At 40.9% G+C, this 13,454-nt stretch overlaps 1 protein-coding gene across 5 annotated transcripts in view; it reads right to left on the bottom strand.

Annotated features, from left to right (window-relative positions):
* The window catches only part of clip1a (CAP-GLY domain containing linker protein 1a), a 28,222-nt gene extending 15,174 nt beyond the window's left edge, over positions 1-13,048 (bottom strand). For 2 of the 5 annotated variants that reach the window (XM_030060766.1, XM_030060768.1), the window contains exons 1-8: positions 12,863-13,007; positions 7,068-7,381; positions 4,701-5,251; positions 3,498-3,622; positions 3,169-3,385; positions 2,794-2,991; positions 2,266-2,357; positions 2,035-2,095 (exon numbers count right to left, since the gene is read on the bottom strand). In XM_030060766.1, coding sequence (XP_029916626.1) covers positions 2,035-2,095; positions 2,266-2,357; positions 2,794-2,991; positions 3,169-3,385; positions 3,498-3,622; positions 4,701-5,251; positions 7,068-7,158 — 1,335 coding nt within the window. In that variant the 5' untranslated portion in view covers positions 7,159-7,381; positions 12,863-13,007. Of the gene's footprint in view, positions 1-2,034; positions 2,096-2,265; positions 2,358-2,793; positions 2,992-3,168; positions 3,386-3,497; positions 3,623-4,700; positions 5,252-7,067; positions 7,382-12,862 lie in introns of all 5 variants that reach the window. The other 3 variants (XM_030060764.1, XM_030060765.1, XM_030060767.1) reach the window with 3 other exon arrangements.
* Between the last annotated feature and the right edge of the window lie 406 nt (positions 13,049-13,454).

Raw genomic sequence — 13,454 nt, 5'->3', positions numbered from 1 at the left:
TGAATGAGGGCATTTCATTATATAGAAGATAACTCATCTATTCACATACTAACACTGCCATAACTGATCATCCAACTGGAAATCTAGAGGCCTTTAATCTTGCTTATTTTTATGTATTTTATTGTCATCTAAACCCTATTTGCTCAGTATTCAATCAATTTACAAAGATATTCAGGTAACCACATTGCTTTCCTCCTTATGTGGTGAGGCCAATTTCCATACTGTATAATGTTAAGTTTAAGGACCACTGATTTTCAGCATTTGTGTAGCATTTGTGAACAGTGTAACAGTTATAATAAATCAGTAAGAAGAGCATGGGGCTCACAAAATGGAGAGGGCTCCCAGTTGACTTCCCGACACTGTGTACTGTGAATAAGGATTTAATGGTGGATTTAATGGTGCACTTTGCTGCACAATTTAGTGCTCCTCGTCTCACATGTTACAAAGTGCAGTACATTTACTTTTACTCTCATTAAGAAAAGGGGAATACCACTGAGTTTCAGTTTTCAAACATGCTATTTGTATGACCTACTGCTGTCCATGCTTTATCAGAACACTTTTGGTATAAAAGTTCAGTCAGATACTATATGTGGCCACAAACATCAGTCACTGTCTATGCACCAGCCTCAGACTGTAGTGCATACTGACATCACAGATTAAAGGTTTAACTCTTTGCTTTATGTATGGACTATCCTCAGCTATAAAAAAGTGATGTGCAACCTCTTAAATGGAGTGTTATTCCCCTTTAACTGCAGTGGGGAGTTTGAATTTGGGTCTGTGACTCGGCAGTGGGGTGGCAGGGGAGCATCTCCAGTGGTTCCATGCTAAGCACTGGACCAACACGAAAGACAGGAGGAGAAGGAAAAAGCAATAACATCACATCACTGAGTAAGGAGGCATTGAGGGTTATAGCACAATATTAGTACACCTCCAACAGGTTGAAAACAGAAAGCATTTACTGGGTTGGCCTGTTTCCTTTTTTTGATGAAGTATTTTAAGCTGCATGCATGTTTTTAATACACCCAAAGCTGTGAGTTATTAATAAACTGTTAGCATAAAATAAAAAAGGAAGATAAAGGGGTTTTCTAACCCTGTAGCTCTCATTTTAAAGATCTATTTTGAGCCTGGATGCCTTCAGAGTAATTGAGATGGTCCCTTGATTGGCGTAGCACTGTGGAACAAATAACAAATCCTTTGATCAGAAATGAACACAGACATGAGTCCACTTGGATCTGTCCCTAAAGCTGGGGATGAGAGCATGACTCATTTGGGAAAATTATCTAATGAATAATGACAGCCTAATGAGATATTTTATTGTATTTTGTGAAGGAAAAATGTTTTGAGAAGCGTGGATAATAAACAAATAACACAGATGTCCATAATGTTTGTTAGCTGATGTCCAGTATTTCACAGAGCTAACAATAGTCTGGATATCAGGGCTGATATTAGCCCTGACGTTCAACAGTATTAACAGCCTCATAACAGGATATCAGGACATCAGGCATGTCTATTTATTTCTGCTTGTGGCACAGCTCGGCCTTCAATATCACAGCCTTTCAGCACCACCGAGTGTGTATTGGCTGTCTCACTTTACGCAGGGTGTGGACAGAATCAATCCATCTATAGAGTAGGGACAGGGATAGGGTGGGATCTATTGCAAATAATGCAAATGCTCATTCCTTGCTATACTGATCTGTGGCTCAGTGACAAGGCTACAACAGTACAATCTCATGTAAGCTCAAATCACTATGAACCAGAACTTGAGAGGTCAAACTAATGGAAATAAGGTCAAGGATGAAGAGCAGAGCTGTTGTGACTTCACATTCCTGAAATGGACCCAAGGTGCACAACAGCATTTCAAGTTTAACATCAGTGGGAATCACAGGTGAGATGAATCTATTTGTAGATATTTAAAAATATATATATTTCTGAAGACCAGCCTTGAAATCCACTGTCCTGTTTATCAAATGAGAAATCAATAAAATTGGTTTCTGTGAGCAAAAAGATTGCTACATATCTGTGTTGTGCGTTTACCTCCAGGTCTCCTTTGGTAATACAAGCTTCTTCTACACGGAACTGAAGGTCTTCCACCTTCCTATTAAAACAGAAAAAAAGTGTTATTGTAGTTGTGTCATTTTACCCCAATTGGGGAACTTTAACTTAGTTACCATGTTTTGTCTCAGACTGACCCAAATGCAATTAAAACAATACATAGGTGTGTTTTTTTTCCTGTCCCTGACTTGTCGTACCTCTGGGAATGCTTACCTCCTTTCTTCCTCCAGCTGATTGAGCAGCTCTACTTTGTCTTTGTCTGCAGCCTCCACCAAGGCACGTAACTGATCCATCTTGGTCTCCATCTTCATTGAAAAGGCAAGAAAATGGACAGAGAGATGCAAAGACAATCAAGACAGAATTGAAGTTATGTTACAGTGTGACATAAAATTGTCACACTGTTGAAGTTATGTTACAGTGTGACTTTTGAAAAGGTTAGTGGGGCCTCCTGTTGCTGTTAGAGCCATACAGGATCAGCTCCAGTAGATGCTACAATGGAATATGACTCTTATATGGTTTATTTATATCATGAAATAGAAATTATGCTATTGCTGGAATTGTGCTTTAGTTACAAATATAACTAGTTATCAAGTCCAGATGAAAAAATGTCATTGTATGCACATTTTTTTTTAAACTGTGGAAAGCCACTGTGGTTGATTGAATGTAGAGGAATTGCGACATAATGAAGTCTCTGATTAACAACTGATAATCGAGTTGATGTATGCCACTGGGTGAGCTGACCTGCTCTTGATCATCCCTCAGCAGGTTAAGTTCCTGCTCCACCTCCCCTACATGGCTGGTGGCTTTGGCAACCTCCGCCCTCTCCATGTCTCTCTCAGCCAGCAACTGCTCGATATGTTGCTGCTTCTCCTTCAGCGCCTCCTGCAGAGCTGTGGTGCCCGAAATCTTACGATTATACCGTGATGATGTCTCAGTTAGCTGTGAAGAGGCAGAGGAGAGGTTTGTTCAGACTGGTGAATGGGGAGAGCATGAAAAGACATATTAGAGCACACTTCCACTGCTATTCATTGAATCTGATTGCCTGCAGGTCTGTTGAAGATAATCTCATATTTGTGTTCATTTCAATAGTCGTGTTGTTGTTGTCAAATGTCTCACCAGGCCTGTGCGGCTGGGCTTGGCGCTGACAGATGACGCCACAGAGCTCATGGTGCTGATGGATGAGGCACTGGGGCTGCGCTTCAGGCCTGATGGTGTGGCCACTACTTTACGAACCGTCGTCTTTGCTTTGGCTGGCGTTGTTGAGGGGAAGCCGATGCGTGTAACCTTGTGAACTGGAGCGAATAAACCATACTTGGGTTGGCACTGAAAATACCTGGGGAGACATGAATGAATACAACTGTACTGAAGGAATTCATAATATTCATGTGGTTGACATGTCAATCAACTATTCCCTTAGTTCTTTACAGACACCAAGACTTCTGTACCTTGTGCCTGCCACTGCCCCATCATTCTTTCCTAAGGGCTCATCCAATTCCACACCACACCACTCGCCTTTGGCAAAATCTGTTTCTCCAAGGAAGCGCACCACTCCTGCCTTTGTACCACCAACCTGAGAAGAAATCACAAAACATAAGCCAACATTAATATGCAAAAGAGATCAGAGGCCTAGAGGTTAATCAGCTTTGTGTGGTAATAAACCCTGAGTGAAGTAATGCCATCAAAGCAACAGGAACAAAAATGTGCCAGCCTAAACCATGTCACAAAATGAGGCCAAACTGTCAGAATGTGAAATTGAATATGTATATTCTTTAATTATTTAACTACACAGCTGAAAAGTCTGCTTGATTCTAAATTTGGTCTTTCTGAAGATATTTCCTGTGCAACCCACTCAGCATGAGTGACACTTCCTCTTTGCATGAAGTGCTACATAGCGTCCTGCTGAGGAAGGGAGAAAAAAAGAGGAATCTGTCAGCACAATGCAAACAGATTTTAGAAATGACTACACACAAATGATGACTGCATTGACTAATGTTAGTACAACTACTATGTTACCATTAGCTAGGAAGGTGAAGTTCAGTGAAATGATGCGGAAGAGGCCATGTGTCATGCATACATTCCTGAGAGATTAACATGGAAAACAGGAGGAGGGGTCAGTGAGTCGTGTGACTGTGGCCAGGCACTGGCCTATACTCAACATGATGCTGCCACCTCAGAGGCAAAGGGTGCACTTAGAGCTTTCCGCCTCCCCCATGGAATGGTTTGGGGTGGAAGGATAGCAAAACATTAAATACAGAGCAGTCTTTACTGTCCCAGAAAGACTGTCTTTTGCAAGTGCTTCCAAGATAAAAGCATGCATATTTGCAAAAACGCATATGCAGTATCTATGAGAGATAACAGAATACAAGGGCAGCCATATCTGAGTGTTCTTTGCAGAGTTAGGCAGTTAATTAGTGCCTTGCTCAACAGTAAATGAAGTTTAGCACCATATAACACAGCAGTTCAGGTGATGTAACACCTGTCGCTTTCCAGCTCACATTTAGAATACATTTCCTCTTCAAAGCCAGGTACCACACCAAGCAGCAGCACAAGTTTACTATGCTTTAAAAAAAAAACAAAAAAAAACAAAACAAAAACAAAAACACTGATAAACAGTATATCTGCTAATAGTGTAGTAATGTAAACTTTACCAATACACGGTCACCCATCTTCAGTTCTCTCTCCCCTTTCTTGACTGATCCAGTCTCCGAGAGGTTGGAGACAGATTCACTGTTAGTGCGTGCGAGATTGGATGCTGGTGTGGATGGTGTAACAGATGAGGCCTTCTTGGCTGCCAACGTGGTTGAAGGAGCTGCTGATTTTGTGGAGGGCACGTGGGAGGCGACGCTGCCAACTGAAGGAGTGGGTGAAGCGGCACGAGATGGTGGTGCCGTCTGAGTTCCATTAGCCTCCCCCTCTGTGCGAGACAACTTGGATGGACGGGTGAATATCCCTCGTAAGGCCTCACACTGGAAGTAGCGGACACCAGCCACTGAACCGTCATTCTTCCCAATGGGCTCATCCAGAACAATTCCTGCCCATTGTCCAGGGGCAAACTGCGTCTCACCCAAGAACTGTATGAAGCCTGGCTTATTCCCATTAACCCATACTCGCTCCCCAATCTGGAAGCTCTCGCCGGCTTTCTCGGCATCTCCTCCACTGGCACTTGCAGCTGATTTGTCGGCCGCGCCTTTAGATCCTGCTGAAAAAGAAAGACGGTGAAAAGGTTCACAGCTTGTTACACATTCCTTGAGTCACCTGGCTGGTTTATACAAGACAAATGTGACTCAACACTGTGCAAAACATTGTAATATTATGTTATTCAAAGCCTCTGCTGCCTGATTCTTATCATGCTACGCAAGTTCTTGTAAATTTCTGTAATAAATATGTATCCAGAATAAAACTGTTGAAAGGATAATACTGTGTGGAAAGAGTTAAAGTATTAAGTTAGTGACATTTCTCCATGCCCTCTATTTGTCAGTGATTTGATATAAAACCACAATGCCCCTTCCATGGCATGATAACATTAGGCTAAATGTTTCCAAAGCTGGCTTAGGCAGCATCTCAATACAAATCATAAAATTTGGCGAGAGACTGATATAAATGATGTGATGGCTACATTTCCCAAATGCAATAGCACTTAACAGCATTAGCTCCGCAATGCACAAAATACTTGGTCGCCTCAGCAAATCCAGGCAAATGAAGCTGTGAGCCCCTTAGTGCAAACCTAAGCAAACTGATCAAATCAAAGCCAGACGGTGGCTCGTACCACACAGCGGTTCCCACATATTCTCTCAGCCACAGCAGCTTCAATTGCTCACTAAAAACAAATATGGGTCATTCAAGGTAACTGAGAAAAAAAACCCACAAAAATGCCATTTTTGTCATCGATATTAGAAGGGGAGTACAAGGAATAAGATCCAGAGCAAACATGGCCTCGTTCTTTGCAGTTGCTCAGTTAATCGAACGGAATATGATGTAAGCCAGTTATTTTGTTAATCCTCATTCACCTATATTGGTTCCTCAAACAGAAGTGGAGGATTGATTTGTAAATCTTGGACAGAGTTATCTTAGATTAACTGTGTGTTCCTGTTTTGAAATATAAGTCAAGATTCAAAGAAAGGATCAGCACACATATTGGCTGGTATGCCTCCATGGCCGCTGAGCAGAGCTGATAATTGTGGGCCAAGAGAAATGTATCTTACCTAAAATGAGAGAGCAATGAGAGTGACTGAAAATTACTTATTAATTAAATGTTTAAGCACACTATTTACAATATCATATATTTCCCATATTGTGTCACTGTAATTACCTAAGTTAAATCAAAGATAGGTCAATTAAATAGGTCAATTAAAAATGTCATTCATAAAAAAAGAATCAAATAGAACTAAAAATGAGAGTAAAACGTAAATAAATGCATGCAATTTGTGCTTGCAACATCAATATATTTCATATGTGTTAGCCTTTTTCGTGTCTAAATGACAAATATGTATCAAAGTGAAACAATTTAACTTTGTCATTAACATCCATAGATCTAATAATAGCCAAAACGTCCATAGGTCTAATAATAGCCTAAAGACTTTATTAGTTTTATTAGTTTATTTTGCCCGCGATGCAGAAAACACTCAGGGAATCTCAGAATTTGATAATGAAAATGGAATCATCAGTAAAATGCAGGGTCTTTCTAAGAAGAGTAACAGCCATGTCTGAAAACAAATTAAAGGACTGATGAGTTTCAAGAGTCATGGTCATAATCCAGCTAAATCTGACTAAACCTGTGACTTTGCAGGTTTGAGCTTAAGGAGCTATTGCTGTGGTTCGACTTCATTTCAAGGAACAGAAAATGCCAGGCTTATGTGAATTTGTAAACAAATCTATCTGACTAAGTTACCCACGTTATGAGGAAGTGGGACCTTCGCACTGCTACGAAACACTCAAGAGCAAACACTGCAACCACTGCCTCATGGGAATCAGAGTTAGAGGCAGCAGTGGGTGTTGGAGGTGTGGAGGAGTCTTACCAGTGCTCGGGGTGGTCTTGGGGGCCGCCGTCCCTGGTGGCCTGGCTATCTTGCTGGGCATTTTGATCCCACTAGGTTTAGCTGTGCTCATGTTTCTTCTTGTGATCTGTTCACTTCACAAGGCTTGTGTCCGTCAGTGGGTGCAGGCTGACCCCAGACCATCAACACGACTGGGTGTAGCACTGTGATGGCAAAGTTCTTCTCTCCGCACCAAAATCAAGTAAAGAAAAAAATAAAATAAAATAAAATAAATAAATAAAAACAAAAACCAGGAAAAGGGAAGAGGGAGAAAAATGGTGCTTGCAAAAAGGACCCTGTGAGGAGAAAATAAAGAAGATGAATTCACTGATTTGCAGGAAACCTGAACTGTATTTACATTTTATCAAAACCTCTTCTTTTTTTTAGTGCAATCCAAGTACTTATGACAACACAGGATGCGGTAAATTGGTGTGACGATATTATCAATATGGGCCTTTCACAGATACATTGGTAATAGCATTTGTTCCACCACACGGACAGCGACAAGATCAGCCCAAAAAGTCATATTGGTACAGTGATTTTGAGATTATTTGTTAAGGTTTTTCCTTTTACAGCACACTGCAAACTGAAGATGAAAAAAACAATTCTCACTAAAATGTGACTGTGGTTAAGAACTCTAATTAAAACTTTAAACATGCAGAGAGTAATGATGATGAATTGAGCTACAATAAATCAGTGCTAATAAATCAAGCGGATAAATGAAATCAGTCTATTTTAGACAACTCTGCTATTTGCTCATTTCTATTTCTGCCTCAAATTCCACTGTGGGTCACACTGACAGAAATACACCGACACTCATTTAGAGTCAACTAATAAATGGTAAGTACAGATATGCCTTTAAGGTTTTCTGTCATCACTGAATGACTTTGTTTTTGGTGCTGTGTCAATGGAGGCATTTTGTTTCTGTTATGACAACAAGCTCCTCAGCACTGACCATGTCACCGTCAGACCTAAAAATACCCCATCAAAGACCAGTGGATAGGCAGCGTCAAGGTTTATGTCACTGCCATCATAAACTTGTGAACAGTTCCCATCAATCCGGTACTAGTGATCACAATACAAACACTACCACGGCCTAGTCTTATTAATCTTGCTGTTTGCTTTAAAATCAAGTAGCCAGTTCTGGGTTGTTGCCTCTTGAAAAACAGGATTATTGCGGGAGCACCACGACCAACACCACCAGATTATCCTACTTGCCAGATTACGGACAAACTGATTAGCTGAATTTGTTGTTTTAAACATGGATGCCCTTGTTATGACTAGGGTGACAATATGACTAAGTGACGACGGCACAATCTTGAAATGTCTGTCTTAGGTCAGTGTCCAAAATGTTAGAAGTTAGACACAAAAGAGCAAAAAATGAAATGTTGTGATAAGCCTTTACTACAAGTCTAATCTACTGAAAGTATCTGTAGCATATGTCAGTGGGTGTTTGCATCTCAGCCACAGGAACTCTGTAGAACAGGTGCATAGAAAGGCCAGGACACCAAGTCCAATACTGGATCAAGTTACCACCTTGATGAAGGTTGACCACACACAATCTAGAGCAGGGACAAACAACTTTGTGGATGGCCAAAAAACAACAACAAGAGACTAAAAACAATGTAATTACGATGAGAGGGCTGTGTGTATAGGTACAAACATGTTACATACTGCACATGTAAACCATGATGTAACCTCACAGAGTGTCACAAGGATCAGATGACCGGACTAATAAATAGTTAATGTAAGGGCAGTATGCTTAAAATTGGTGCCAGTGGTGCTAAGATTTTTAATATCTTAAGTTTGCCATGTATCGTATTTTGAATAAATTAAGTACTTACGATACATGAGTGTCAAGTAGGGCTGGGTTCAAGTAATAGAATATCGATTTCAAATCAATTTTTATCATAATTATATATTATATAATTATCATAATTATATATTATATAATTATCATAATTATATATTATATAATTATCATAATTATCTATGATAACTAATTCATTGAAATTCTTAATCAATCATTTAATGTTTTGTTCTAAGTCTGTAGAGCTGCACAATATTGTGCTGACCACTGTAGAGTATTGGTCATGTTAAATAAAAAGGACATTTGTGATGTACTTTGTAATGTAAACATTAATATTTTAATAATGCACCAGTTTAGATGGTTCCTTGTACAAAAGCATTAGTTCTCTGAGAGTATCTTCTTTAACTTGGCATTGTAACTGAAATATCCTTAACCAAATCAAGTCGAATTGGAAATTTAATTTATTTGGGACCTTGTAAATTGTTTGCAACCAATCCTGGCAAAATCCTGGGACAAATTTCTCAAAAACAATGGTGTGAACACTTTTTGAACATCTTAAAAGGGGTCTTGACAAGCAATCCTACAGGGAGAGAAGCTAGCAGTAGCAGGTGATACAAGCCTATATATCTGTATGCTGGTCAAAGCACTTTATGACTAAAAAGTGCTTTCTCTTGATGAAGTGACTGAGGAGCTTTTTTACAAGACAGCCAAAAAGCCAAACTTAACACAGAGCAGAAATCTGACACAACTTCTTCGGCAGCGTCACAGAAACATACCTTCCATTCCTAAGAGGTTTGAGAGCTACATTAACCAAAACAACCAAGAAGGTGGCCTGCCTCTCACTCTTACACCCTCCAAGATATTTCTCAGCAGAGAATGGAGGGTGGTCATCAGCAGGCACTGACCCACTTCATACGCAATGCTCCACTTTTCCCCCGCTGTGCCTTTGAATAATACTGATTGATGCCCCCAGGTCAACAGGGCTCTACAAGCACTATCCCTTGAAAGCATTCAGAAGATTGAAGCTTTCATGGTGACAAAAACCCATTATAGAACAAGAGGCTATCTGTGGCTTTCAACATTGTTAAAATTCAAACTTTATCTGTGCAAAACAAAAAAAGTGAAGCCTCAAAAATAACAACTTTCATCAAAATCTGATCTAACTGACCCATATGACTGTGTTCCTCTCCCAGCAAATGAAAAATTCTACAAATCATTTGCATTATTTGGCGCATTGTTAGAATGAAGGCAAAAAAAAAAAACAGGCCTTACTAAAAATGTCTCGTGGGACTGCAAAAGGGAGTGTTTCAGCTCTGATTGGTGAGCTGGTGTAGTCAGTTGAAAATGATCCACTTAAACTGGAAACATTTCCCACTACAGCAATGGTAATCTTTTGCCGCTGATTCACACGCTAATCTGCAGCTTTAAAGAAAGCCAAACATCAATGTTCTGTCAATGTTTTGCAGACATTCAGGGAAATTAATTTGCTGCTGCACTTCAAACCCAAATATTCATACTAGGGTAAACCTATTCAGTACCAGGCCATGCCAAGCTTCATGTAGTCTGACAGAGCACGTGTCCTGTAAAACAGCACTGAAGTTGAGCCAAGTCAACAAACCACAATGCAGACGTAATTGACTTCCACGCGACATGACCAGCGACATGAGTTCTTATTTACCCGGTATCTGTCTAAGCCATAGACAAGCAAAATACAGACAATTTTTAACCAATTGAACCCTGACTTCCCCTTAATTATACCCTTATGTAACGGCAAAAATAGAAACAATACATTTTTTCCCATATAACACATACATATTTTGTTCTTGCTGTTTGCAACACTTCACTGAAGCAACATCACATTTCCCTGTAATACCACGGGACATATTTGATATCTTTGGAAGCCTTGGGATCTCCACTAGGCCTGGCATTTAAAATAAAGTTCTGTCAATTTGAAAGCAGCATGCATTTGTAATGACAAAACTCCAAATGGGATCAGCAGAGTTGGACATGTTTAGGATGTCGGTGCTCTGCATCAGAGGCTTAAAAACATGTTGGAACGACTACTCATAAAGAATCAATGAAAATCAATCTCCAGATTAACGTGTACACAAACTGGAGTCGGCTGACTGTCCAAAACACAGTGCTTAGGCACTTCATATTTTAGTACAAGCATTTCTTGCTGACAAAAGCAATGTAAAACCACTTCTTATACAGACGTAGGCTAAATTTTCTGGCACTTTGTAGCCACACTACAAATTCTCTACAAATACACAACCCATTTCATCATTGCAAGTAGCCTACTTGTTCCGGGGAGTGCAGCAGTGTTATACAAGCCAGTAAGCTTTAGAGGCAGTTCTGGCACAGTAATGTGTACTCGCTTCAGATTGTCACAGCTCTGCTTCACATACAAGGCAAGCAGGCCCTGTTTATGAGATCCTCAGGCTTGGTACAACAACCACCTCGTAACTGGCTACTGCCAAATTAAAAAAAGGGAGGAAGCAAGCTAGACTTAACACTTTATGCTCTCAGAGGTGTGTTTTCTAGCCCAACTCGTTCTGTCTCACACACACACACACACACACACTCTTGCTTTTGTCATTATTAGTTTGCACAAGGCCAAAGCATGCTGTGGTTCTTCCTTTTTTGAGGAAACATCTGCTCGGGACATTATGTAGCCTACTGCTGGCACTAGAGAGGATGTGCAGATACACTAAAAGGACACTAGCAGGGCATTTGAGGCAGGATCCTGCATCCTTGGTGTTTACTCTTTACATTAAAACCCCTACAATTCTACACATGTATTACTGATCTAGATTAAAACCACCAGGATAGTTTCCCATTGGTCGTAACCTTACTCTGTGACTCGTTACAGCTACAGCTAAATGTTAAGTCTGAATACTAAGGCTGGGTTCACAGTCCAGTCACTAATGAGACCTGAAATGGTAAAAAGAAATGCATACATCAAGACAGTGAAAAACATATGTAGACCTATGTGTAAAAGTTAAAAAAGTCTCGAGGTGTTTGTGCTTCATAAACTCCCAAACCCCAGAGTTATGTCATGCCATAGCGGGCAAAACAAGCTATACTGCCTCTCACTTATTCAAGAACAGATGTTACTAAAAGATAATCCTACACTCCCAAGTCACACCTTTAAACCACAGAACTGCTTGATATGAGGGTTTTGTAAAGCACTGCTTGCTGTATCAGTCATATTCTCCGGCATGCCTAAGCTATTGGTAATATATCTTGACAGTGACATGTTAAGTGTCTTGGAGTCTGGTTCACCAGTTTAGAAACACCAGCTAACCGGCCGGTCCTATCCCCTCTGTCCTAACTGAGTCCCTATAAATGCAGTAAGAGCAGCCGCTGAGGTGGCACATCTGGTCCTAGTGGAGCGCAAAGAGGAGACTGGAAAATCTCCATCTTTAGGCAATGTTAGATACTTTACTAATTCTATATAATCTGGTTGGAGACAGCACGTTCTGTAACCAGTAATAATCCACGAGTTAAGGCAAACAAGTAAAGCCTCGGCCTGACCAGTGACTGACAAGGTAGCAAATTCCACAAGTCCAAAAGTCTCCGCAATGTCACCTAGGCTCCGGTAGGGCACACAGCTGCTCAAGTTGACAACCCGGACAACAAATTAGACACATATATCACCTGTAAAGACAAAGTGCCGTGGGGCGTTGTTTCGGTCCACTACCAGTTATATCATCTGCCTTGCTTAAAAGAGCCACTGTCGGTGTGATAGTGGCTAACTAACGTTAGCAGTGAGGCCCAAGTAACACGGCAGACCGGCGGGTAGGACCAGGAGAAGGGCTGGCTAACAAGCTAACACCAACCCCTAGTACCGTCTACGTTATCTGTTCAACTTCCCTCTACCGCGGAGGAAATCCCCGGTAACCCGCGGCAGATGGACGAACAAGTGCAGCGGAGATAGATGGGTTAGGCCTGGGCAAATACTGACCTGATATGTGTCTGTACAATCCACGTCTTCTGAGGAGAAAATAATATGGCTAGCAAGCTAAGTGTGTAACCACGACTGGTCGGATCAGACTGAGGCACAGCCCAGCCTCGCTGCTGATGAGCTGTCTGTCCAACGGCTGAGAGGAACGTCAACGCGACGAGCGGACCAAAGATGATTTGTTCAGAAAGATCGACCAGTCCGGAAAACAAAACAACTTCCATAAAAAGTTCACTGCCACTCGGGTGTCAACCGCACTGAGTAGGCGTCTAATTTGGTAACTGGGTAAGTTAGACAGAAGTCAAGCCATTCAAGCGCCAAAAAGTGAGATTTGCCAAGGAGAGACATGACTGCGCATTGAAGCAGACTGGGCTAAAGCGGTCTTCTACTAGTATTTTTAAGTAGCCATGCGCAATCTGTGTAGTGGAAGGAATTTTTTTCTCGCTACGCGTGAGGCTACTCGCCACTTATTTTCAAGTAGGTTACATGATTAATGATTGATCAAACACGTGTAGACCAGATGTATTACACTTAGACACAAGACGCTGCGAAATAGTTACGAATCAAAGATGGGGAAAAAAATGGACAAGTCGTG

Source organism: Myripristis murdjan, chromosome 9 (genome assembly GCF_902150065.1).
Source record: "Myripristis murdjan chromosome 9, fMyrMur1.1, whole genome shotgun sequence".
NCBI lineage: Eukaryota > Metazoa > Chordata > Actinopteri > Holocentriformes > Holocentridae > Myripristis > Myripristis murdjan.
The sequence above is the reverse complement of the archived record's forward strand: the minus strand, read 5'-3'. Positions and strand labels throughout refer to the sequence as shown.